The 25,910-nt window shown below is 42.9% G+C and overlaps 2 protein-coding genes across 4 annotated transcripts in view; one reads left to right on the forward strand and one right to left on the reverse strand.

Annotated features, from left to right (window-relative positions):
* SMAP2 (small ArfGAP2) overlaps positions 1–11,963 on the forward strand; it is a 50,826-nt gene extending 38,863 nt beyond the window's left edge. For all 3 annotated transcript variants that reach the window (XM_050799554.1, XM_050799563.1, XM_050799569.1), the window contains 6 exons: positions 570–656; positions 1,715–1,796; positions 2,822–2,931; positions 3,726–3,891; positions 4,328–4,644; positions 10,606–11,963. In XM_050799554.1, coding sequence (XP_050655511.1) covers positions 570–656; positions 1,715–1,796; positions 2,822–2,931; positions 3,726–3,891; positions 4,328–4,644; positions 10,606–10,731 — 888 coding nt within the window. In that variant the 3' untranslated portion in view covers positions 10,732–11,963. The remainder of the gene's footprint in view (positions 1–569; positions 657–1,714; positions 1,797–2,821; positions 2,932–3,725; positions 3,892–4,327; positions 4,645–10,605) is intronic.
* PPT1 (palmitoyl-protein thioesterase 1) overlaps positions 1–25,910 on the reverse strand; it is a 576,153-nt gene that overhangs the window by 334,322 nt on the left and 215,921 nt on the right. The gene's annotated exons all lie outside the window — the stretch shown is intronic.

Raw genomic sequence — 25,910 nt, forward strand, 5'->3', positions numbered from 1 at the left:
GTACTCTGTATTCTTAAGATTATTTTGTGGTTTTGTTTTACATTTAGATGTTTATTTGACTTTAAAACTTAATTTTTGTTCTTCTAATCTGTAAACTTGAAATTAAGGTTTATTTTCTGACTGTTAAAAAAAGAAATGACTATTGAGAGGACCTATGATTGAATTTATGATATCACAAAGGACATAAGCTGAGTAAGATGAACTTACTCATTAGTATACCAAGATGAGGGGAGACCTCTCAAAGCATGGGCAAATTAAATTTGGGGCACAGATGGGTAGCATACTGGTAAAATGTTTTAGCATCTGTACATAGCCTCGACTGCAAATATCAAGAGTCATGAGTGGGTTAGGAGGGCGGGTGCCTAAGGTGTTTGGAAGACACATCGTACAGCATTGAGGCTAATGTGGAAGAGGTCAACTCTCATGCTCCACACCAAGACCCCGGCCCTCAAGCTTGCATCAGAATCGGTAGGGATTTGGGCTCTCCTTTTCGGACACTTGGAATTACGATTTATCAAACTATTAGTCACCTTGGGCCCTGTGTTCTTTGTCTTGTTAAATCATTATAGAAAGAAAAAGATGACAAGTGGAAAAGAGGGAGCGAACCAGTTCCAGAAAAAAAGTTGGAACCTGTTGTTTTCGAGAAGGTGAAAATGGTAAGTTGGGAAGTATTTGCACTGTATGGACAGCCTCAGGTATGTGTATATTTGTGAAAGGGAGAGTAGGAGGCCTCGTGGTGAGTACCATTGCACCATCACAGCTGGGGCTAGAGGGTTCTGCATCTGGATTGGATCGCCTGCTATCACCTCTGCTCTCCCATTACCAGTTCCTGCCTAAATCTGCTCTGTAAGAGCTTCTCTTTGGGGTCAGATGGGAACTCAGGAAGTGCATCTGTTCCGTCTAAGCAAGAGGCACGTTCCAAGCCAGAATGCCAAGGCCGTGGGACACCTTCTGAGCAGATGCTATTTCCACATTAGTCCTTCTCTTGTTAGACCTTCTGTACCCCATTTTCCAATTTCAATGAAGAACAGTCCAGAAGTGAGGCCATACTAGACCATTTTAAATGATCCCTTCTTATATTCTTGCTTTGTCATGTTGAAACAGACACGCTTCTTTTTCCACAGGACATATTGTGGCTGTAGTAGTAGAATCTCTAATATAAAAGCTTGGAATCTTGGGACAGAGGACTTTACTTACTATTGCTTAAGGAAGAGTCTTTTATCATCATTCTGAATCACATTGTCTATGGACACAGTCACTAGTGATATTGGCAGAGTGAATTAGGTAATCTTTAAACCGACCTCTCTTTCGGTGTTAAAGTAAAAGGTTTTCTAACCACTGGGAGATTTGTTGGCTCTTGGCTCTTGTACCATCAGATACCTACCTTTATTCTTGGCTTTTCCTGGGACCAAAAACTGCTGCTTCTGTTGGATCCCCTGTTCTGTGGTTGTCTTGGTTTCAGAAAGATCTGTCTCTTTAGGACGCCAGACAATCACAGGTGATATCTTTGTTTTTCGCTTCAGGTTTGGTTTATGCACTTCTGCCTCCTGACTTGATTCTTTCACCTGACACTTCCTGAGTTTCATTTCTTTGGTAACTCTTTTTGAATAACAGTAGCCCTACCCACAAGAACACCATGGCTTTACAGTGGAGATGGGAATAAAGAGTTCAAAAACACCTGCTTATTTCTTTCTATAACATATTTTCACCTCAGCCACAGAAAAAAGAAGACCCACAGCTACCTCGGAAAAGCTCCCCGAAATCCACAGCGCCTGTCATGGATTTGTTGGGCCTTGGTAAGAGTTGGACTTTTCAGCTTCCATGTTCTTACAAATTTTGATGAATTCTCAGTGACCCTGGAAGATAGGTAGAGATGGGATTCTCCAGTTTTGTCTTCATTGCTAAGACTGTTCTCTCACACTCTTCCTGATCTGTTTTATATCTGAACATTTGCTCTAAGGAAGTGTTTACCATGACACTTTTCAGAGCGACAGTATGGTGTAGTGGTTAAGAGCATGGCCTTTGGAGCCAGTGTCCCGCTGTGTTACTCACTGTCTATGTGACCTTGGGTAGTTTACTTAACCTCTAATGTTGCTTTCCTAATCTGTGCAGTGAGAATGAGTCTCTACTTCAAAGGTGTTGTTGGAAGGATTAAATGAGATAATGCCTCTAAAGCTCTTAGCCCCATGCCTGGTACATACTGAACCCTCCATAAATGTTAGCAATTTTGCTAAACAGCACCTTTGAGCCTCATGTCACTTCCCTGTACTCCACTCCCTGCCTGCATTCCTTTCATTTTTCAGATGCAGGCTGTTTCTGAGATGGCCTGTGGTCATTTTTCTCTAAACCTTTGAAATCCTGAACTAGTGATTCTACCGTTTCAGAAAGAAAGCCTATTGTCTGCCTTTCACAGCACTGATGGTTGCACTTTGTTTCCATCTGCTTCTGCACTTAGGTTATTGGCTACTTAGGTTTCTAATTTCTGTACCTTTCCTTGCTCTCTGAAAATGAACCCTTCATACCTTGCCCTTTAAATAGCCAAAAGGGAGCCAGCCAGCCCCTCACTGCGGTGCTGAAATAGCCTTCAGGCCTGGGCTTCTGCTGCCCTGTGCCTGATAGCTGGGCTACAGGCTTTCCCAGAGCACCCTGGGAATGTGGGGTGAAGCCTCTTTTGAGAAGCCCCATCCATGCTAGATGGTTCTAGAAGTCTAGATTTCTAGGTCCGTGAGATTATGGGCTACCTTTGCTTTTTGTCTAGAATAGAAGGAAGGCATGGGCTTAATAAGCAGTGCTGCATCTTAACTTCAATCTCTCTTTCTAGATGCTCCTGTGTCCTGCTCCATTGCAAATAGTAAGACCGGCAATACCCTAGAGAAGGATTTAGATCTCTTGGCCTCTGTTCCATCCCCTTCTTCTTCAGGTTCCAGAAAGGTGAGTCTTGTGGGCTCCTCAGGATTAAAGAACATTCTGAAATGGGTGATTTTGATATCTTAATTATAGAACCAAGTCATGCTTCCTTGGTGGAGTTGGACTTTGGTTTTCTTTATTCTTCATTCTTCCCTTAACATTGTGTCATTTCTGTCACAATCTAAGATTGCTGTTCATGCCATTTTTTTCTCCTGCTCAAAAAGAGTGGGCCCTTTGAGTTGCTTCTGTGGAAAGTGTGTGATATTGTGAAGGCTGATACTTGAGGCTAGCTCCTAGGCCTGAGTTACTGCCAGAGAATTGTGGGTAGGAAGATTTGAAACCTTTAATGGCTACCATTCGTGAAATGCCTGCTATGTCTCGGGCACAGTGTGAGGTGGTTTTTGTATATCATTTTGTGTATTTCATTAATAATTTCACATCTTCACCACAAACCTGCAAAGTGGGAATTTTACAGGCGTGGAAACATTAGTTCATAAAAGTTATGTCACTAGCCTCTGGTTATACTAGTAAATGGCTACACTGGGATCTAAACTCAATTCCCCCTGCTGCGTCATTTGTGGGTTGTTTTGTTTGTTTGTTCCTACCAAATCACATGTTTTGGTGAAAGGAAAGAATTGTAACAGAGCTTAATTATCAGGTGTTTTCAGATATTTCAATGGTAAAAATGTCAGGAAGCTATTAACTTGAACCATGAATTCTTATTGCAGATGTTAGGAACAGCAGAGAGGGAAGGGAGATCCTTAAGGAGACCCCCATGAGAACCATTTCAATTCTTCCCCTGCCCTCTTTGCCCTAAGGTTGTAGGTTCCATGCCAACTGCAGGGAGTGCTGGCTCTGTTCCTGAAAACCTGAACCTGTTTCCGGAGCCAGGGAGCAAATCAGAAGAAATAGGCAAGAAACAGCTCTCTAAAGACTCCATTCTTTCACTATATGGATCCCAGACGCCTCAAATGCCTACTCAAGGTAGACTTCCTGGGTATCATGGCCATGTGCCAGATAGAGACATGAGGGCTTCCATGCAGGATTTATTTACTGTGACAGAGGACAGATACTTTGGGGACCAGGATGTCATACAGCAAACAAACCTGAACATGACCAAAGTATCAGCAGATAGAAATTAATGTAACTCAGAGTCATACTTCTGTGGAGTCTGGGGTCACACTTCGGTGAAGTCTAACTCAAGGTCTGGATCTGGACCCTAAAGGGAAAATGACTCAGTCAGCAGCCCATTGGTAAGCCATAGCAGGCCTTGTAGAGACTCTGACTACTTTGCTGTGTAAAGAGCATTGTGAGTAGAGTAATCCTGAGAAATTCCAGCTGGAAAGGGGTAGCCAGGGAGAGTTTGGGCTGACTATGTTTTTCACTCTTTAACAGACCTGTATGTGTGTTGTCTTGACAGCAATGTTCATGGCTCCCGCTCAGATGGCATATCCCACAGCCTACCCCAGCTTCCCTGGGGTTACACCTCCTAACAGCATAATGGGGAGCATGATGCCTCCACCAGTAGGCATGGTAGCTCAGCCAGGAGCTTCTGGGATGGTTGCCCCCATGGCCATGCCTGCAGGCTATATGGGTGGCATGCAGGCATCAATGATGGGTGTGCCGAATGGAATGATGACCACCCAGCAGGCTGGCTACATGGCAGGCATGGCAGCTATGCCCCAGACTGTGTATGGGGTCCAGCCAGCTCAGCAGCTGCAGTGGAACCTTACTCAGGTAAGCTATCCCATTTTACTTGCAGCAAGAGTTTTGAGCCTTCCTCAAGTTTGTTTCACTTTGTACCTCTCCACTATCCTTTGAGTCCTTTCCATGTAAATGAGATAATGCCAGAGATATTGTTAGGTTTGCTTTTTTTTTTCCCCTAGAAGGTCTGTCTAAAGTCATCCTTTCTGAGGAAGAACTCCTCAGTTCTGTAGAATTCCTGTAGAATAAGTGCAACTGCCTAAATCTGAATCTCTCCACACATTCTCAAAAGCAAAAACAAACACACAAAAAACCCTATACAAACAATGAATGCAGATATTCTCACAACAATCTCATTTGGTAGACAAGGTTCAAATGGCATGGCAATGGGCATATAAACACCAAATCTAGCAGAGCCAGCATCACAGAGGAGGCTGTAAAAACAGAAGATGGAGCAGGGGCCTAGCAGTAATACCACAGATAAAGTAACTCCCCAGAAGGAGAAGGACCTACCCTCATCAAAGACATCCTGAGAACAGGTCTGAGATGTGGCAGATTAGAACTCTGTTTACTTGGAGGATCAAAAATCGGAGACTTGAGATATATAGGAGTATAGGTAGTAACCTTGGGAAAGCATTGCTTCTCGGGGAGATGGGCATGGCCTAAAAGGAGGAGGTACCCTTTGGAGGACTGGTGGTGAAGGGAAAGAAAGACACGAGAAATGGAAATGAGAACCACAAAATCAAATATACACCTTCCTCCCTCTTCCAAAATAACCACTTCACTAATAAAAGATGGTGCTTTTAATCTAAGAAATTTAGTAAGCCTCCCCAAACCCTCACACCTATTATTGCTGATTGAGAAAAAAAATACGACCTTACAAAATAAACCAAACATGGCAGCTGACATTTGTGCAAAACTACTACAAGAAGAAAATAGAAAATGAAAATCAAAACATTTCACGTAATGAATATTCTCCCTCAAAAAACAGTCATGAAGCAGAAGAAAATCATTACACTATTTATCAACCTGAATTAAATGTCCTTAAACAAACATTTGCAGATAAGACAAAACACCTTAAATCAGAAATTCAAAAACTTAAAGCCAAAATGGATAAAAAACTGAATGTTGTGAAATGAAAGTTTACTGAACTCAGAAAAGAAATTGAAGAAAAAGCCAAAATGTTCTTTTTTTTTTTTTTTTTTTTTTTTTGAGACGGAGTCTCACTCTGTCACCCAGGCTGGAGTGCAGTGGTGCAATCTCGGCTCACTGCAAGCTCCGCCTCCCGGGTTCACGCCATTCTCCTGCCTCAGCCTCCCGAGTAGCTGGGACTACAGGCGCCCGCCACTGCGCCCGGCTAATTTTTTCTATTTTTAGTAGAGACGGAGTTTCACCATGGTCTCGATCTCCTGACCTTGTGATCCGCCCGCCTCGGCCTCCCAAAGTGCTGGGATTACAGGCGTGAGCCACCGCGCCCGGCCAAAATGTTCTTATAAAGACTGAGTTACAAGTTAGCCAAAGAACAATAGATTGAACTGAAAATATATTTGGCATTGAGGAAAGGCATGAAACAGCTAAGAGAATAAAAACTAAACATAGAAAGGAGTAAGAAGAATCAGATGGAAATTAATATAGAAGTTAGGCAAAGAAAACCTAACATAAATATATTTGGAGATGCCCAAAGAAATAAAGACAAAATAAATAAAACAAAATATGGGACAGAATTAATGTATTTAAAACTACAACACCAGAAAACTTTCTAGTAATAAAAGACTTGGATATAATAGGGGAAGAGCCCATTGTGTATCAGGGAAAATTGACCCAGAATAGTAAACTCTAAAATATATCCTGGTAAACCTACAGACTTTAAAGAACATTAAAAATGTTTAGGGTGGCTGGGCACGGTGGCTTACACCTGTAATCCCAACACTTTGGGAGGCCAAGGCAGGCGGATCACAAGGTCAGGAGATTGAGACCATCCTGGCTAACATGGCGAAACCCTGTCGCTACTAAAAATACAAAAAAATTAGCCAGGTGTGGTGGCGGGTGCCTGTAGACCCAGCTACTCGGGAGGTTGAGGCAGGAGAATGATGTGAACCCGGGAGGCAGAGCTTGCAATGAGCCAAGATTACGCCACTACACTCCAGCCTGGGTGACAGAGCGAGACTCCATCTCAAAAAAAAAAAAATTGTTTAGGGCTCCAACCTTTTGCATACCTCCTTCTCACAAAAATCTGTCACAACAAACAAAAAATACCCAGGTTGACATCAGACTTCCTAATAGCAAAATACAAAAAGAACAACAAGGAGAGTAGTATTTTAAAGACGCTCAAGTATATGCAAGACAAGACAAGCATTTTACAGCCAAGCCAGCCAAGCTAGCCTTCAGGTATCAAGGCTGTAAAAAATAAATATGCAAGAACTCAGGGAATATCACATTTACAAGACTCTCCTGGGGAATCTAACAGAAGATAAACTTCATCCACCTAAGAGGTGACTGGGGTCATTTTCATTTTTGTCAAAAGAACTGATGGTGAGAATTGAATGTTTAATTGAGAATCTAAGACTAAAACAAAGGTAGTGACCAGAATATACATTATATTTTATTTTATATAAAATATAATACATTATATTATATTTTATACATTATTTTTAGGTACAACTAAAAATAATGGAAGGAGAAGGGAGAAAAGTTGAATAGTAAATATTGTATGGGAAATAAGTAGAAGTCAAAGGATGTAATAAGCTGACAAACCAAAACATGGAAGCTTGAATAAGGAAAAAGCAGACCAAGGACATTGCTAAAAAGTATTAGTATAAAGGTAATCACTAAAACAAACATGTGGGATGTTCTGAATACCAAGATAATTTTCCCTTCCCTTCCCCCTCCCCCTCCCCCTCCCCCCCTCCCCTTTCCCTTTTCCCTTTCCCCTTCCCCTTCCCCTTCCCCCTCCCCTTCCCCTTCCCTTTCCCCTTCCCCTTTCCCCTTCCCTTTCCCCTTCCCCTTCTCCTTCCCCCTCCCCTTCCCCCTTCCCCTTTCCCCTTTCCCCTTCCCCTTCCCTTTCCCCTTCCCCTTCCCCTTCCCCTTCCCTTTCCCCTTCCCCTTCCCCTTCCCTTTCCCCTTCCCTTCCCCTTCCCCTTCCCTTTCCCCTTCCCCTTCCCTTTCCCCTTCCCTTCCCCTTCCCCTTTCCTTCCCCTTCGTTTTTTTTTTTCACCTTCCCTTTCCCTTCCCTTCCCTCCCCTCTCCCCTCTCCCCTCTCCCCTCTCCCCTCTCCCCCTCTCCCCTCTCCCCTCTCCCCTCTCCCCTCTCCCCTCTCCCCTCTCCCTTTTTCTTTTCTTTTCTGAGACAGAGTCTCACTCTGTAGCCCAGGCTGGAGTGCAGTGGCACAATCTCAGCTCACTGCGACCTCCACTTCCCGGGTTCAAGTGATTCTCCTGCCTCAGCCTCCCAAGTAGCTGGGATTACAGGTGCCTGCCACCACACCTGGCTAATTTTTTTGTATTTTTTAGTAGAGACGGGGTTTCACCATGATGGCCAGGCTAGTCTCAAACTCCTGACCTCAGGTGATCCACCCGCATTGGCCTCTCAAAGTGCTGGGATTACAGACATGAGCCACTGCACCCCACTGAAAATTTTTAAAAACAGACAACAAAGTGCAGCAAATACAATAAACACAGTTAAAATATAATATGATGGAATAAAGACCAAACATACCAGTCATATCAGTAGGCAACTTGTCTATAAAAAGAAAATGATGTTCAAATTGGTTCACAACGCAACACTAGTTTTGTACTAGGTACAAAGGAATACAAAGTGATTTAACGTGAAAACCAAGAGACAGGCAAAGTAATACCAGAGAAGTGGTATGGTGCATGTGTACTGCACATGTGCATGTATATGCTATCTTTATCAGAGTTATACTTATTTATAAAAAGTATTTTTATGTTTTTGTTTCTCTGTGGTCTGGAATAATTTACGTAGTACTGGTCTTTGAAGGTTTTGTGGAATTCCTGTGTGAAGTTTGTGGTCCCTATTGCTTTCCTTTGTAGCAAATCTTTGATACATTTCTCTGTTTCTTCTATGGAAGTCAATTTTGGAAAACTGTATTTACCTAGATTTTCCATTTCACCGAGGTTTTCAAATTTATCAAAAGTTACGCCAAGCAGTCTCATTAATTTTTTTCAGAGAACCAGGATTTTGATTTATTGGTGCTACATTTTTCTGTTTTCTACCTCAATTTTTGGTGTATCTTTCCATATGCTTTCTATGGGTTTACTTTGTTATTTTCTAGTTTTTGTAGTGGAGATTTTAATTCACATATTTTCATTGTTTCGTTTTTATTTACATAAGTAATGGAAGGCTGTAAGTCTGATGGGAATATGTCAGAGGGACACATGAGCCAACTTCCAATGGCTCTGACTGGCCAAATGTGAGACACTTTGAACATCAAAAAGAGTAACAATAGTAATGGATTATGACACACTGAATGGAAAAAAAAAAAACAACAACCCATGAGTCCATGGTGATATTTTTTAAAAACCAGGTGTGGAATGGAAGGAGAAAAAGCTTTCTTTACAGAAGAATGATAGTAATTGTAAAAAGAACAAAGGATTCCCACATTTGCAAAGAAATGCCCTTCAGATTATTTATTAATTATAATGAAAGAAATATAGCCACTACCTTAGCCAAGTGATCAAACATCAAATTACTGGCAATGGAACAAAGTAATACCATGTGCTTCCTGATATTTTGTACTAAGAAAGACATCGTATCTCCTCCATAGAATCTTGCCAAAAATATTTAACCTGGATCCAATTATGAGAAGATGAATCCAAATTGTGGGATATGCTACAAAATAACTGTCCTGGGTTCTTAAAAATGTCAGTGTCAGGAAGAAATGGGAGGAAGTGGTAGGGAAACTGTTCTAGATTAAAGGAAACTACAGAGATCTGGAAATGAAATGCCATGTACATTAGAATATTGTGTTAATGTTAAAATTCTGGAGTGTGTTCATGGTTTTGTGGTTCTGTTAAAGTGTTCATTCTTATGAAGTGCCTCCTGACTTAGGAGTGAAGTGTTGCGATAGCTGCAGTTTTTTTTTTTTTTTTTAATCTGCGGCTTTTGATGCTCATCAAAAAAATGTAAGTTTTTATATAAGGAGGGAGAGAAACTATGGCAAATGCTAACAGTTGGTGAATTTAAGGAAGAAGATATATGGGTTTTATTGTACTATTCTTTCAACTTTTATGTAAGTTTGAAATTTACTTTAAAAGTTGGTAAAGAAAAAGAATTTATATAGAAAATGTACTAGGCTCAGGAAATTCAAGGCATTTTTCTCCATAAAGTATTTTTCTGCTCACTGCTAGGGGGCCAGTCTTTCCATCAAATTCATGAAGGACCCCCGCCCTATCCTGCCCGAGGCCTTATTCCACTGACTTTTCTTCCACCTCCTTCCCTTCTCATACACCAAAGACACATTAGTCTTTTTTACCCCCTGCCTTTGTTCATTGCGAACAGTCCAGTTCCTTTTTTCCCCCTTCTGCAAATGAAAGAGGCTGCTCAAGCGCTTTCCCTGACACTGACAGTAATAGCTGTACTGAAGATGAGGCGGGAGCACTGGGGAGGGGGCTTGCCTTTCAGCTTTTAGGATTGGCCAGGCAAGTTAACAATAGGCCCCTTTTATTTACGATGAGGAACTGGAAAGGAAAAAGAGAGGAACTCATGCTGATTTTCTGTCAACTAGATCCAGATGCCAGGATGCCTTCTTTCCCTCCCTGAGCTCTAGTCTCTGTCAACATTGCACTCCCAAAAAGTCATTCATGTACATGGCCTTGAAATGATCTGACTGCAAAGGTCCAGGGTTTACTGTCCATAACAGTTTCCCTTTGTCTCATTCTCCCCATCCTGGCAGAGAAAGGGACTCCCACTCTGCCTTTTGCACTAATTGGCAGAATGCCCATGGCCTGGTCTGAAAGTCTCCTCTCTCCCTTTCAGATGACCCAGCAGATGGCTGGGATGAACTTCTATGGAGCCAATGGCATGATGAACTATGGACAGTCAATGAGCGGCGGAAGTGGACAGGCAGCAAATCAGACTCTCAGTCCTCAGATGTGGAAATAAAAACAAAACACCTGTATGGCTGCCATTCTCTTCAGCCCTCGCTCTCCCCTTTCCACAGCCTCCACCCCTGACCCCCATCCTCTTTTCCTACCTCTCTGTTTGGTTTAGAAATTGCTCAATAAGTCATTTGGGGTTTGGCATCCTGCCCAGCCACTTCCCAAACATGAAGACCTCTCTGTTGCTTTATGTTGTACATGCCCCGTAGCCATCCCACCGTCCTCCCCAGCCCTCTCCTGGCACCAGCACCTTAGAAGTTGTTGGCAGAAGGCACTTAAACTGTGGGAGAAACGTGCACACCTTTGAGTACCTTCCCTCAAGGTTAAAGCTCCTGTCAGACTCTCAGAAGGGTCTGTAGGTGTTGTGTATTAGGCAAACGGGAAAGCTTAGAGGTCCTTCTATATATGTTAATAAGCTGTTTCTAAGTGTTTAAATTTGAAGGGGAAGCATCATGTTCTCATGATTTATGGGAATGAAGCAAGTACTGAAATCAAACTAAATACTCCCTGGGCCCTGGGTCAGTTTGACCCTAGCCCCGGGGTGAGGCAAGCCCCCTCCTATGAGGATGAGCAAAAATTCTACTCTCTTCACCCTGAGTTGCTTTCCGGATCTGGGGCTTCAGGACTTGCTGCTTCAGTCAGCCTTTATTAGCACCAAAGACTTTATGAAGATCCCACACACAGACACACATCCCTTCCTGCCTCCCACCTGCCTTCAGTAGGATCTGGCTCCGTGGCTGGAGGACAAACCCCTAGAGTGGGAATGCAGAGCTTAACGTGTACTGCTTGTGTGTGCACGTGAGAGTGTGTGTATGTGTGTGTGTGTGTGTGTATGTGTGTTCCGCCTCCCATCCTCTCCCCATCTGCTCTGGGTATTTTTGTTTTTGTTTAGTTTTAGGTTGACAACAGAGAGGAGTTAATTTATCAGCAGCCTAAAACTGTTGTGTTTTTCTTACAGTTTAAAAAATGCCATGTCATTGATAACTCCCTTTCTCCCCTCCCTTCTCCCAGTCTGCTGACGCCTCTTTCATGCCTGTGTACCGGGCGCTCTGTCTCCCCACCGTTCCCAGGTGTACGAGGCAGAGGCCGGGACAGCTTTCCCCTCAGTCATTGTTCGCCCCACTTGAAAATTCAGACAAGAAAACTTTGCTTAAAAGATTTCATGTGTGGGAACTACAGTTCCTGGCTGCCTTTCTCCTGTGTATGTGTAAATTCCTTAATAAATATTGCAGGGAAGGACTGTTTGCTTGGCCATTACTGTGCGTCACTCTTGGAGGAGGGTGCGTTACACTCAGGTTTTCTGTTTTCCAAAGGCAATTCTTTCACTTACTGTATTTTGGAAAATTCTGTACTTCTCATACCCAAGGGCGAGGCCCAGGCTCCAGCAGTCAGAAAGGGGGCCTCTCTCCACTGGCGTCTAGAGCTGTGAACTGAGGGAACTCCGAAGATCGGCACCTGCTGGAGTCAGAACATCAGAGCGGCATGCCTTTCCCCCACAGATGGAGAAACTGAGACACGGAGAAAGGACATGGTTGGCTGATGTCCACTAGAGAACCCTGGGCAGAGCCGGCAGTAGCCTCGCAAGTGTTTGGATTTCCAGCCCCTTGTTCTTTCCCTATGCCATGGCAATTAAGTAGTGAGTGGAAATTCCTCTCTGCCGAGAGAGCAGTAGCTTTAGCTGGTAAAGGTAACTCACCCCTCTCTGAGCTATTGGAACTGGGCTTTCCAAATTAGTGTCAGGAATGAGAAACAGGACACTCATTCCTGGGGGCAGTACGAAATACAAAAGGAAGAAGACCGTCTTTGGTCTGTTTCCTTCTCTCCCTTTGACTCCCTTTCTGCTCTCAACAGATGTGATCTTTGGACCCTTCCTCCCTTCTTTCCTTTGAGTACACGCTTTGAGTCCTTACAGATGTAAGTGGGAGGACAGCTCAGTGACTAGGAAAGTCAGCTCTGGGTCAGGCTGCCAGTGTTCCTATCCCTTCCTACGCTGAGCAAACTACTGAACTCCTGTGTCTCCGGGTAAAATGGGGACAATGGTAATAGTTAGGATAATAAGCAGTTCCTGTGGTATATTTAGCACACTATTGGGCACTTAGTAAGCACTCAGGTATTAGCAGGTCTTGCATGCCAGATCTGTGTTAGGCAGTAGCTCATTTGACAAACATTTAATAAGTGTCAGTAATGTGCCAAACACTGTTTTAGGCTCTAGAGACAAAGCAGTGAATAAAAACTCTCCAATCTCATAGGGTAATGTGGTAGGAGAAATGGATAATAAACAAATAGATCTAATTCAGACAGTATAAGACAGGGGGAGAGAGTGGGTATGGGGCCATTTGGATGGAGTGGTCACGAGAAGGTTACATTTGGACTGAGACCTGAATACGCAGCCAGTCCGTAGAGATCTGGAAAGAGTTGGAAATAGTTTGGGGGCGTTAGTTTGGGAGTCGTGAGGATACGGGTGTTATGTAAAGCCATGAGAGTGGTTGAAGTCACTTGAGAACATAGAAGAGAACTGAGTCTGGGAACCCATCAGCGTTTAGAGGTTGAGAAGGATGAATAAGATGAATCTGAGATAGTTTCTGGTTAAGAAGCTCTTGGTCTCATGGGGCAGCAAATTTATAATTTCTTTTTTCCATTTTTGTTTTTGAGACAGAGTCTCACTCTGTCACCCAAGCTAGAGTGCAGTGGTGTGATGATGGCTCACTGCAGCCTTGACCTCCTGGGCTTACACAATCCTCCCAACTTCAGCCTCCCCAAGTAGCTGGGACCGAAGGTGTGCACCACCACACTGGGCTAATTTTATTTTATTTTTTTGTAGAGACAAGGTCTCCCTATGTTGCCCAGGCGAGTTCCTGTGATCCTCCCACGTTGTCCTCCCATAGTGCTGGGATTACAGGCGTGAGCCACTGTGTCCGGCCTGTAATTTCCTATACAGGTGGATAATGGGAGCTGAGGTGAGGGGGGACTTAGCCCATTCAGGAAACCTTCCTAAAGAGAGTGGCACTTGAGCTGAGTCTTAAAGGGAGAAGTAGCAGTTAACCAGTGAATTGGTGTGGAGAAGAATATTCCAGACAAATAGTGTCATGTGAATAAGGATATAGAAACCTACAAGAGCATGGAACATTTTGAGAGGTACAAACGTATTTCTAGGGTATGATGTAAGTGTGGTGCGCTGTGGGAGAGGTGGAGCTGGACTAGGTTGGGGGGCCTTTCCACACCCTATGAAGGAGCTTAGCCCAAAGTGTAAGTGGTGGAGAGACTTGGTAGATTTGAGTCTTAGATAGCTCACTCTTGCATCACTGTGAACAGCACATTTGAGGAAACAAGACCAGAGGTAGGGAACCAGAAATGGCAAGAGCTGACCTAGGGCTGTGGTGGTGGGGGTAGAGGAGAATGGAGGGGCTTAGAGCAGCAGTTAATGATTGATCATGAGGCATGTGAGATGCTAAAAGGTGTTCCACAGAAATGCTAAATAAAATAAGCATTTTATTTGTCTTAGAAAAGACTAGGTTATATCACTTCATATCTAGAATATAATATCTACAAAGTAATCTCTTTGAAAAGTCCTGTAGTAGACTTTTTTCGTAGTTTTCTAGCACTTACCAATACTTATTTTACCATGGAGTCAATTTCTCTGGTATATCTAATAACCATAGAATACTATTTGGGGAAAAGCAACCAGAATACTTTAGGACAGGAGTGTCCTATCTTTTGGCTTCCCTGGGTCACATTGGAAGAATTGTCTTGGGCCACATGTAAAATATTGATAAAATGTGATATCTGATGAGCTAAGAAAAAAAAAACAACATAATTTTTTGTTGTTGTTGTTTTGTTTGTTTGTTTTGTAGAGATGGAGTCTCACTCTGTCGCCCCGGCTGACTCTCGGCTCACTGCAACCTCTGCCTCCCGGGTTCCAGCAATTCTCCTGCCTCAGCCTCCCGAGTAGCTGGGACTACAGGCGCATGCCGCCACACCCGGCTAATTTCTTTTGTATTTTAGTAGAGACAGGGTTTCACTGTGTTGCCCAGGCTGGTCTCGAACTCCTGAGCTCAGGCAATCCACCCACCTCAGCCTCCCAAAGTGTTAGGATTACAGGCATGAGCCACCAAGCCCGGCCCTCATAATGTTTTATGAATTTGTGTTGGGCCTCATTCAAAGCCATCCTGGGCCTCATGCAGACTGTGGCCCGAGGGCTAGACAAGGTGCTTTAGGAGGTAGAGTTGGGAGGTGTCAGTATTGGATAAGATGTGGGATGGAGAGGGAGGAAGCAGTCAAATCTCCCATGTTTCTAGATTGTGTAAAAGAATTTACAGAAGGAAGAGAAGCTGGCTTTTCTCTAGGAAGGAAGAAGTAGATAATTAGGAGTTTGGTTTTAGGCTTGTTGAAATTGTGTTGCCTGTGTTATATCCAGGTCTGGCTGACCTGGATTTAAATTGGATTTAAGAGTCTGAAGTTCGCCGGGTGCGGTGGCTCAAGCCTGTAACCCCAGCACTTTGGGAGGCCGAGATGGGTGGATCACGAGGTCAGGAGATCGAGACCATCCTGGCTAACACGGTGAAACCCCATCTCTACTAAAAAATACAAAAAACTAGCCGGGCGAGGTGGCGGGCGCCTGTAGTCCCAGCTACTCAGGAGGCTGAGGCAGGAGAATGGCGTAAACCCGGGAGGTGGAGCTTGCAGTGAGCTGAGATCCGGCCACTGCACCCCAGCCTGGGCGACAGAGCAAGACTCCGTCTCAAAAAAAAAAAAAAAAATAGAGTCTGAAGTTCAAGGAAGAGGGCAGGCTGGAGAAATTAATTTGTGAGTTAGCCCATGGAGGTGGTAACTGATACCATAGGAGATGGATGGGAATCACATAAGGTGGGTTTGTAAAATAACAGCAGTGGGCTGGGACAATTTGTGGGGAAATATTTATTTTTAATAGAAGTTAAGGAGGAAAGGCCCAAGAAGGAGAGGAGGTGGAGTGGGGATGAGGAGCAATAGTCAGAAAGTTATGCAAAACAAAACAAAACTCTAGGAAAGTACAATGTCAAGGAACCCTAGAAACTATACTATCTAGGAAAAGGGATGATCACAAACATCAAATCAGCAGGAAAATCTAAAGAGATAAGGATTGGTAAAACGACTACTGAATTTAGCATTTGGAAACGGTAAACTTCAGTTGGAATGGTAGGGCCAGAAACCAGATTATAGCGAGTTGAAGGGTGAATTGAAGCAGTTGTAAAGTAGAGAAACAGGCGCTATAAAATTAAATATACCTCATAAGATTTAAGAACAGAAACAGAGTACGTAAATTCCAAGCCAATAAAGAGGGAAAAATTAGAAAATGCAAGTAAGCAAAAATATCAACCATCCTCTTGTCCCCGAAGAAAAAGGCAGGGTAATATTTTTTTTTTTTTTTTTTTAAAGCTCAGAAAAGTGGACTAAACTGAATTAAAAAGTAGTATGATTGAAACAAGTCTAAATACAAAAAATACAATGTAAATGGAATAAATACATTTGGAATACTGACATTGTCAGATTGCACTTTTAAAATCCATTCCTAGCTGTGTGCGGTGGGTCACGCCTGTAATCCCAGCACTTTGGGAGACCGAGGCGGGTGGATCATGAGGTCAGAGGTTTGAGACCATCCTGGCCAAGATGGTGAAACCCTGTCTCTACTAAAAATACAAAAATGAGCCAGGCGTGGTGGCAGGTGGTAGTCCCAGTTACTCGGGACGCTGAGAAAGGAGAACCGCTTGAACCCATGAGGTGAAGGTTGCAGTGAGCCGAGATCGCACCATTGCACTCCAGCCTGGGCAACAAGAGCGAAACTCCATCTTAAATAAAAAAATAAATAAATGTAAATAAATAAAAAAGGCCGGGCCAGTAATCCCAGACTTTGGGAGGCCGAGGTGGGTAGATCACGAGGTCAGGAGATCGAGACCATCCTGGCTAACACGGTGAAACCCCGTCTCTACTAAAAAAATACAAAAAGCTAGCCGGGCGGGGTGGCGGGCGCCTGTAGTCCCAGCTACTCGGGAGGCTGAGGCAGGAGAATGGCGTGAACCCGGGAGGCGGAGCTTGCAGTGAGCTGAGATCCGCCACTGCACTCCAGCCTGGGCGACAGAGCGAGACTCCGTCTCAAAAAAAAAAAAAAAACCCACAAAAATTTGCTATGCGGGGTGGTGTTCGCCTGTAGTCCCAGTTACTCGGGAGGCTGAGGCAGGAGAATCGCTTGAACCCGGGAGGCAGACGTTGCAGTTAGCCAAGATCTCGCCACTGCACTCCAGCCTGGGTGACAGAGCGAGACTCTGTCCCAAAATAAAATAAAATTAAATTTAAAAACCCATTCCTAGCCGGGTGCAGTGGTTCACACCTGTAATCCCAGCACTTTGGGGGGCTGAGGCAGGCCAATCACTTGAGTCTTAGGAGTTTGAGACCAGCCTGGGCATCGTGGCAAAAACCATTATCTAAAAAAGTTAGCTGAATGTGGTGGCGTGTGCTTGTGGTCCCAGCTCCTTGGGAGGCTATGGTGGGAGGATTGCTTGAGCCCAGAGGTTGTGGCTTCAATGAGCCGAGATCTCCCCACTGCATTCCAGCCTGAGTGAAAGAGTGAGACCCTATCTCAAATAAATAAAATAAAATAAAATAAAATAATAAAATAGTAAAGTAAAAATCCATTCCTTCCGGCATCTCGACCTTTCTTTAAGATCACTTTCCTTCACCTGAAGTAGATCCTTTGGAAGTTTCTTTAGTGAAGGTCTCTTTGAGTTGTTCCTGAAGCATAAGGATAGGAAAATGTTTAAAATAAAGGAATGGAACAAGCAAGATCAGGCAAATGCAAAACCAAAAGTAAATGGGGATCCTTTATATCATTTATATTTATATTTTCAAAATAGACTTTCAGACAAAAAGCATTACAGGTTGAGCATCCTAACCTGAAAACTCAAAATCCGAAATGCTCTAAAATATCAGCACTAACATGACACCACAAGTGAAAAATTCCACACCTGACCTCATGTGATGGGGTCACAGTCAAAACTTTGTTTCATGCACAAAATTATTTAAAACATTATATAAAATTACCTTCAGTCTATGTGTATAGGATGTATATGAAATAAATGAATTTTATATTTAGACTTGTGTCCTGTTCCCAGGATATCTCATTATCATTATGTATATGTAAATATTCCTAAATATGAAAAAATCCAAAATCTGAAACATTTCTGGTCAAGCATTTTGGATAAGGGATACTCATCCTGTATTAGAAAAGAACTCTATGTAGTAATAAAATGTTCAATGCACAAGGAAAATATTACAGTTCTAAACCAGTATGCATTCTTAAAGCCTCATAGTACAAATTTATAGAACTTCATGGAAAAAGAATCCATCATAATTGTGTGAAAATTCTCCACCAGGTTTTTTTTTTTTTTGTGGAAATTCAAAAGCTGATTCCAAAATTTATATGGAAATGCAAAGGATCTAGAATAGCCATGACAATCTTGGAAAAAGAAAGAATAAATTTGGGCAGGGCACAGTGGCTCACACCTCTAATCCCAGCACTTTGGGAGGTCGAGGCAGGTGGATCACCTGAGGTCGGGAGTTTGAGGTTAGCCTGACCAACATGGAGAAACCTCGTTTCTACTAAAAATACAAAATTAGCCAGGCATGGTGGCACATGCCTGTAATCCCAGCTACTCGGGAGGCTGAGGTAAGAGAATTGCTTGAACCTGGGAGGCAGAGGTTGCGGTGAGCCAAGATGGTACCATTGCAATCCAGCCTGGGCAACAAGAGCGAAACTCCATCTAAAAATAAATAAATGCGTAAATAAATAAAAGAATACATTTGAAAGGATTACACTACCAGATTTTAAAATTTCTTATGAAACTACAGTAATTAAGACAGTGTGGAATCAGTGCAGGATAGACATATAAACCACTGAAATAGAATACAGGACCCAGAAACAGCCCCAGGCACATATTGATTTATGAAGGGGGCAATGCAATGCAATAGATTAAGGGTAGTCTTTTTAAGAACGGACACTGGGACATTAGATAAGCATAGAGAAAAAGTGAAAGTTGACCCCTACCTCATACCATAACAATAAATGAATTCTAGGCCGGGCACAGTGGCTCACGCTTGTAATCCCAGCACTTTGGGAGGCTAAGGAGGATGGATCACTTGAGGCCAGGAATTTGAGACCAATCTGGCCAACATGGTGAAACCACATCTCTACTAAAAATACAAAAACTAGCCAGGTGTGGTAGCACGCACCTGTTATCCTAGCTACTCAGGAGGCTGAGGCGAGACGATCGTTTAAACCCAGGAAGCAGAGGTTGCAGTGAGCTGAGATCACGCCACTGCACTCCAGCCTGGGCGAGAGAGCAAGACTCCATCTCAATAAATCAACAAAATACATAAATAAATAAATTCTACATAGATTGTAGATCTAGCGTGAAACTTAAAAAAATTAAGCTCCTGAAAGATAATAGGAGAGACTATCTTCATGCCCGTGTGGAGAAGCCTTAGGAATTAAAAAGCACTAATCATAAAGGAAAGATAGATAAAGTTGATTAGATTAAAATTAAGAACATTTATGATTCCACTAAGAGAGCAGAAAGGCTTGCCACAGAGTAAGATAAGATATTTGAAACACATATGATAAAGGCATTGTATCCAGAATATATGAAGAATGCCAGCAAAATAAGAAAAAGACAATGTATTAGAAAAATATGCAATAGAGACCAGAATAGGCACTTCAAGAAGACTAACACTGAAGACTTTGAAGAATGACTAACGTTGAAGAAATGCTGAATCTCATTAGTAGTTAGGGAAATTAAAACAAAACAAAACAAAACACGAGACATCATGAAATACCTACCAGAATGGCTAAAATAAAAGATCATTCTAAGTGTTGGCAAGAATGTGGAGCAACAGAAACTAGTAGGAGTGTAAATTGACATGACTACTTGGAGAATGGTTTAATTGTATCATTGGCTAGATAGACAACCCTATGACCCAACAATTCTGCTCCTAGGTATATACCAAGTGGAAATAGATGTACTTGAGCATTAAAAGATATGCACAAGAATGTTCTGGAAGCATTCATAATAGCTCCAAACTGGAAACAATCCAAATGCCCATCAGCAGGAAAATGGATAGATTATAGTATATTCCTACAGTAGAATACTATACAGTAATGGTAATGATCAAACTACAGTTGACCGGGCACAGTGGCTAAACATAGGACATTAAATCCAAAATCTGTGGTAGGTGCATTCGTATCAGTAAATACTGCCAGACCTTAAATGACATCTTTCCCTTCTTGACTGAGCACTCAGTATTTTCCTAAGAATTCCTCATGTTTTTTCCGATGACTGTGTAAGTCTCCTCCTCTGTGTGCTTCCTGTTTGCTTCCTAGTGTGATACATTGTACCCAAAATAAACTGTGACATTCTTAACAAAAATATTTAACCTCAACCTAATCAAGTTTCTAGACCTAACTTCCAGCTTCTAGGAAGATTGAAAAACATTTTTCTTTTCTTTTTTTTTGAGACAGAGTCTCGCTCAGGGGCCCAGGCTTGAGTGCAGCGGGGCGATCTCAGTTCATTGCAACCTCTGCCTCCCAGGTTCAAGCAATTCTCCTGCCTCAGCCTCCGGAGTAGCTGGCACTACAGGTGTGCGCCGCCACGTCCAGCTAATTTTTGTATTTTTAGTAGAGACCAGGTTTCACCATGTTGGCCAGGCTGGTCTCAAACTCCTGACCTCAAGCAATCCGCCCACCTCAGCCTCCCAAAGTGCTGGGATTATAGGCGTGAGCCGCTGCACCCAGCCTGCACCCTGAAATTTTATATCACCTAAAATCTGTCCATTTTCAATTTTGCCATTTATCCCAAGAATGTCTTTTGATGCTTTTCTTTTTAAACCAAGATACAGTGTAGCTTTATGCATTGCATTTGGTTATTATGTCTATTCGGTTTCCTTTAGTTTCGAACAGTGTCTCTCACTTTTTTTTTTTTCCTCGTGACAATGACTTTTTGAGGGGCTCAAGCCAATTCATTGGTAGAAAGTTCTATGTTTTTTAATCTTCCTGGAAGCTGGAAGTTAGGTCTGGAAACTTGATTAGGTTGAAGTTAAATATTTTTCTCAATAATTTATCAGTTTATTTTGGGTACATCATATCACACTAGGAAGCAAACAGGAAGCACACAGAGGAGGAGACTTACACAGTCATCAGAAAAAACATGAGGAATTCTTAGGAAAATACTGAGTGTTCAATCAAGAAGAGAAAGGTGTCATTTAAGGTCTGGCAGTATTTATTGATACGAATGCACCTACCACAGATTTTGGATTTCATGTCCTATGTTTAGCAGCTGGGCATGTTTTTCATAGAGAAAGCTGAACATAATATTGGCCTATCTATTCTAAAAGCTGAGATGACAGAAATGCCTTTGTATAATGTGGAGAAAGGAATTTAAGAGAATTCTGGAACAAATTACCAAATATGTTTATGTTATCCCTTTTCCCAACCTATCCCTGCCTGGCAGGATCCTGAAGACGTTCCCTTCACCAAAGTCTTGAGGCATACTTTGTTCACAAGAGTACTGGGATCATTACAACATGATTTAGTAGGAGTTCATAAAATGTTGAAGTATATTTCCTTCTTCTGTTTTTTTTTTTTTTTTGCCAGGGTCTCACTCTGTTACCCAGGCTGAAGTGCAGTAACTCACTACACCCTCAAACTCCTGAGGCTTCAGGGATCTCCCACCTCAGTCTCCTGAGTAGCTGGGACTACAGGTGTGGGACTACGTGCCCATGCCCAGGTAATTCCTATTTTTAGCGTAGTTGTAATGATTCCAACACTAGCCTTTAACGATGACCCTCGTGCAATTTATGGTATTCAAAATGGATACCAAGATCTTTGGAGGTGGTTAACTGGAGATAGGGTCCTAGATAAATGGCAGATCACTGAGGCCCTACTTGATCTGTATAGGCAAAAATTTATCCAGATTTGGAGGCAGACATCAAGACAGAAATGCAGCTCCGTTTTCTCTTGCGAGACTTAAGCTAGTTTGCAGATTCAGAGCCTATTCAATAATGGAGAGGCCATGTATCCTGAGGAGGGAGCTGGTAAAAGTGCTGTCAGTGCAGAATGTGTATCATTACCATTTTCTTGATAAATGTGTATTACCATTTTTGTCTGGATAGCTGTACACTAGGGAAACTGTACAAACACTTGGGCAACAAGTGGACACTAGCTGTTAGCTATTACTAATTCCCAGATACCCATGATGTTATTGTCTGCTTCTCAGAGCTCATATGGGGACCAGGTAATGATGGAGTTTTGTTTTGTTTTGTTTGTTTTGAGATGGAGTCTCCCACTGTCGCCCAAGCTAGAGTGCAGTGGTGCATTCTCGGCTCACTGCAATCTCTGCCTCCCAGGTTCAAATGATTTTCCTGCCTCAACCTCCCCAGTAGCTGCAATTACAAGTGTGCACCACCATGCCTGGCTAATTTTTGTAGTTTTAGTAGAGACCAGGTTTTGCCATATTGGCCAGGTTGGTCTCGAACTCCTGACTTTAGGTGACCCACCTGCCTTGGCCTCCCAAAGTGCTGGGATTACAGGTATTAGCCTCTGCACCTGGCCATGATGGAGTTTTTACCTAAGTCAGCTGCACCACTGGTCCAGTGGAAACTTAAACCTCTCCTAACAGAGGTCCCCAAGTGCCTGAGCATCTAGTTGGAAAAGATGTCCTTAGCACATGATAGAATCCCCACACTGGCTTGCTTAGCTGTGAAGTAAAGCCTCTTAAGAAAGGAATGGATTCAGTGAGTCTTCTATAGTTGATTGAAAGAAAAAATTAAAAAAGAAAGCAATGGAGATGAGGAAGCTCCTGCAGCTCTTCCACATCAGAACAATAAATGGATCTGGTACTGCATCCCTCGGGGAATTGCAGGGATTAAAAGACTTCACAGATGTGGTAGTGGTGATTGCTATCACATGGCCTTTTAACTTGTCTTCTAGCTAGGCTTCCAACATCACAGAGCAAAGACAAGCTGTCTGCACTGTACCCTGTCTAATTCCTGACTCATGGAAACTGGGGGAGATAATAAATGATTATTATTTTAAGCAGGAAGTAATAGGCAATCTATAACATATCATAATCTGTAAGGAGTCCTGTCACATCAATGACTTATTTTAGGCATATTAGGATAACCCCTTTAAAGTGAGGAACAAATTGCTGAACTTTTTATCCCTTTCTATTAAAAAAGAAGTACAGTAAGTGGTGAGTCTTTGTGTGTGTGTGTGTGTGTGTGAAGTACATGTGTCATATTCGAGTGTGTTGACTCAAACAATTTTTTGCACAACTTGCCTACTTCAAGCAGAGCACAGAATGATGGACTTGTTTAGGCAACAGGCAGCTCTGCCCCAGCCCTTATGATTCAGTAGGTCAGTTGCAGATCTGGACGCTGTAGAGACTCTTAGGAGCCCCAAAGAAAGAATCACAAAGGAAGCAGCTATGGTTTTTGAAGTTATGCCCTCTTTGGCAAGTAACTACTTTTCCATCTGGCCCTGGGGAGATTGAACTGCAGATCATGACACTCTTGGTGCCCTGGGACCAGAGCTGCCCATATGAACTAGGTGGTGATCTGCGCGTTCCTGGGGAAACCCCAGTGTCAGTGTGCTTAGGTCTTTTCTCTTAGGCCACCTGGAGTCACTGAGACATCTCTTAAAATTTGCTGCTCAGAGAGTGTAGACCTGGGTGGGAGTTCTGAAAAAGGAGGTTGGGAGTCTTAAGTGTGTAAATTTTCATTTATCCTCACCCCATCCCATCCACCATTTTCAGCATAGTAGCCTGTCCTCAGCTGAGCCTGGTGTCCTGCTGTTCAGAGACTCATCTGTGTTATCCTCTCCTGAAACTACTGGTTCAGTCTCCTGCAGAGGTAAAAGAACAACAGTCACCTATAGAGTAGTTGAGGGACGCTGGGAATATAACTGCTTCTTCAGCAGATTTGCCACCTATATTCAATTTATTTTATTTTATTTTATTTTATTTATTTGGAGACAGAGTCTCGCTCTGTCGCCTAGGCTAGAGTGCAGTGGCACAATCTCGGCTCCCTGCAACCTCTGCCTCCCGGGTTCAAGCGATTCTCCTGCCTCAGCCTCCCGAGTAACTGGAACTACAGGCATGCACCACCACACCTGGCTAATTTTTTTTGTGTGGTTTTGTTGTTGTTGTTGTTGTTTGTTTGTTTTGAGACGGAGTCTGGCTCTGTTGCCCAGGCTGGAGTGCAGTGGCGCAATCTCAGTCCACTGCAAGCTCCGCCTCCTGGGTTCACGCCATTCTCCTGCCTCAGCTTCGCGAGTAGCTGGGGACTACAGGCGCCTGCCACCACGCCTGGCTAATTTTTTTTTTTTTTTTTTTTTTTTTTTTTTGAGACGGAGTCTTGCTCTGTCGCCCAGGCTGGAGTGCAGTGGCCGGATCTCGGCTCACTACAAGCTCCGCCTCCCGGGTTTACGCCATTCTCCTGGCCTGGCTAATTTTTTGTGTGTTTTTAGTAGAGACAGGGTTTCACCGTGTTAGCCAGGATGGTCTCAATCTCCTGACCTCGTGATCCGCCCGCCTTGGCCTCCCAAAGTGCTGGGATTACAGGTGTGAGCCACCGCGCCCGGCCATTATTTGTGTTTGTAGTAGAGATGGGGTTTTGCCATGTTGCCCAGGCTGGTCTCAATCTCCTGACCTCGTGATCCGCCTGCCTCGGCCTCCCAAAGTGCTGGGATTACAGGCGTGAGCCACCGCGCCTGGCCTGTGTTCTATTTTTAGCATTGCTTTCACTCCGTATTTTTAGGGGGTACTCCACGCAACCTATTTCTCTGCTTTTCAGGATTCTGCAAGGGAAGTTGGGTTCCTCTTGTCTTTCCCCTCTGCCCACTTAGGATTCAGCCTTTTCAGGACTCATAAGTCCGTCACCATTCATCTATTTGTTTTCCAGTTTCCAAAAGTTTTTGTTATTTTTCTTCTCTTCCACTCGATGTGTCCCTGTGGGTTCATGCCTCTGGCTTTAAATCCCTTTTTCTATAGTAATGATTTTTGATGAGGGAGCTAAATGCATATGTTCCAACTACTCCCTTTAAATAGAATTTAAGACAGAGAATAGGGAGGAATAAAGGCCAGGGAAGGAGGCCCTTCTTTTGAGAAGGAATTCAGTTTTCCAGGGAGGGGAATTGTAGACTGAAAGTCTCTCAAAGAAAAGGGCACCTGTGGGATGAAGGTGGGGACTGCTGTCCTTGTGAAGCCCTACATCGTTGGGTACTTTCTCTTTAGGAAAGTACAAAAAAAAAAAAAAAAAAAAAAAAAAAAAAAAAAGGAAAGTCCAAGTTAACTACAGCTTTAATTCTGAATTTCCCTGACTCTCTCCTAAAATTAGCATAAAAACTGCAATCTGGTTTATTAATTTTGTGGGAGCTTAAGGCAAGAAAGATGAGTGTGGCTTTGTTCTGTCCCATTGTCTCCCAGGAGAGAGAAGGGGTATTAGCTTTGAGTACCCATTCTGAGTGAAACCAGTAGCTGAAAAGTGACCCAAGATCCTGGAGGATTGTTCCAGAGAGGACAAGAGAAGAGCAATAACCTTCTGTTTACCCTCGTGTGTTAGTGAAGGTTGTTCTTTGAAGAGAAAGGATTCCAGCAAAATTCTAGATGAAGTGGGGTGGCAAGATGACCTATAAACTGAATGAACTCACTGGAAGCAGAAGCTCGGAACCAGAGGTGACTGTGACTCTGAAAGATGATTTCAATTATTGTGTATTTATGTCTTTAACTGTGTAATTGAAGTGTATTCTACATATAGGAAAGTATACAAATTATAAATGTATACCTTGATGAATTATCTGTTTATTCATTTTTAATGTGTACTAAGAGAAATGTAACTGGCACATTAAAGATGAAATTTCAAGGATGTCATTCCTTGCGATGAGGGTAGTATAGGCTGGTAAGACATGATAACTCACCTTACAAGAACTCCATAACTTACAGGCGTATTGTTCATGCATTCAGTGACTGCCTGGTTTATGTTATCTCAGAAGCAGACCCTAAGGATTGCAGTGCAAGTAGTTTATTTAGGAAACACAGGAAATACCAATAGGGAGAGGGGGAAATGAGACAGGAAAAGGAAGATAACCAATAAAGGATACACTTT

This window comes from Macaca thibetana, chromosome 1 (assembly GCF_024542745.1).
Source record: "Macaca thibetana thibetana isolate TM-01 chromosome 1, ASM2454274v1, whole genome shotgun sequence".
NCBI lineage: Eukaryota > Metazoa > Chordata > Mammalia > Primates > Cercopithecidae > Macaca > Macaca thibetana.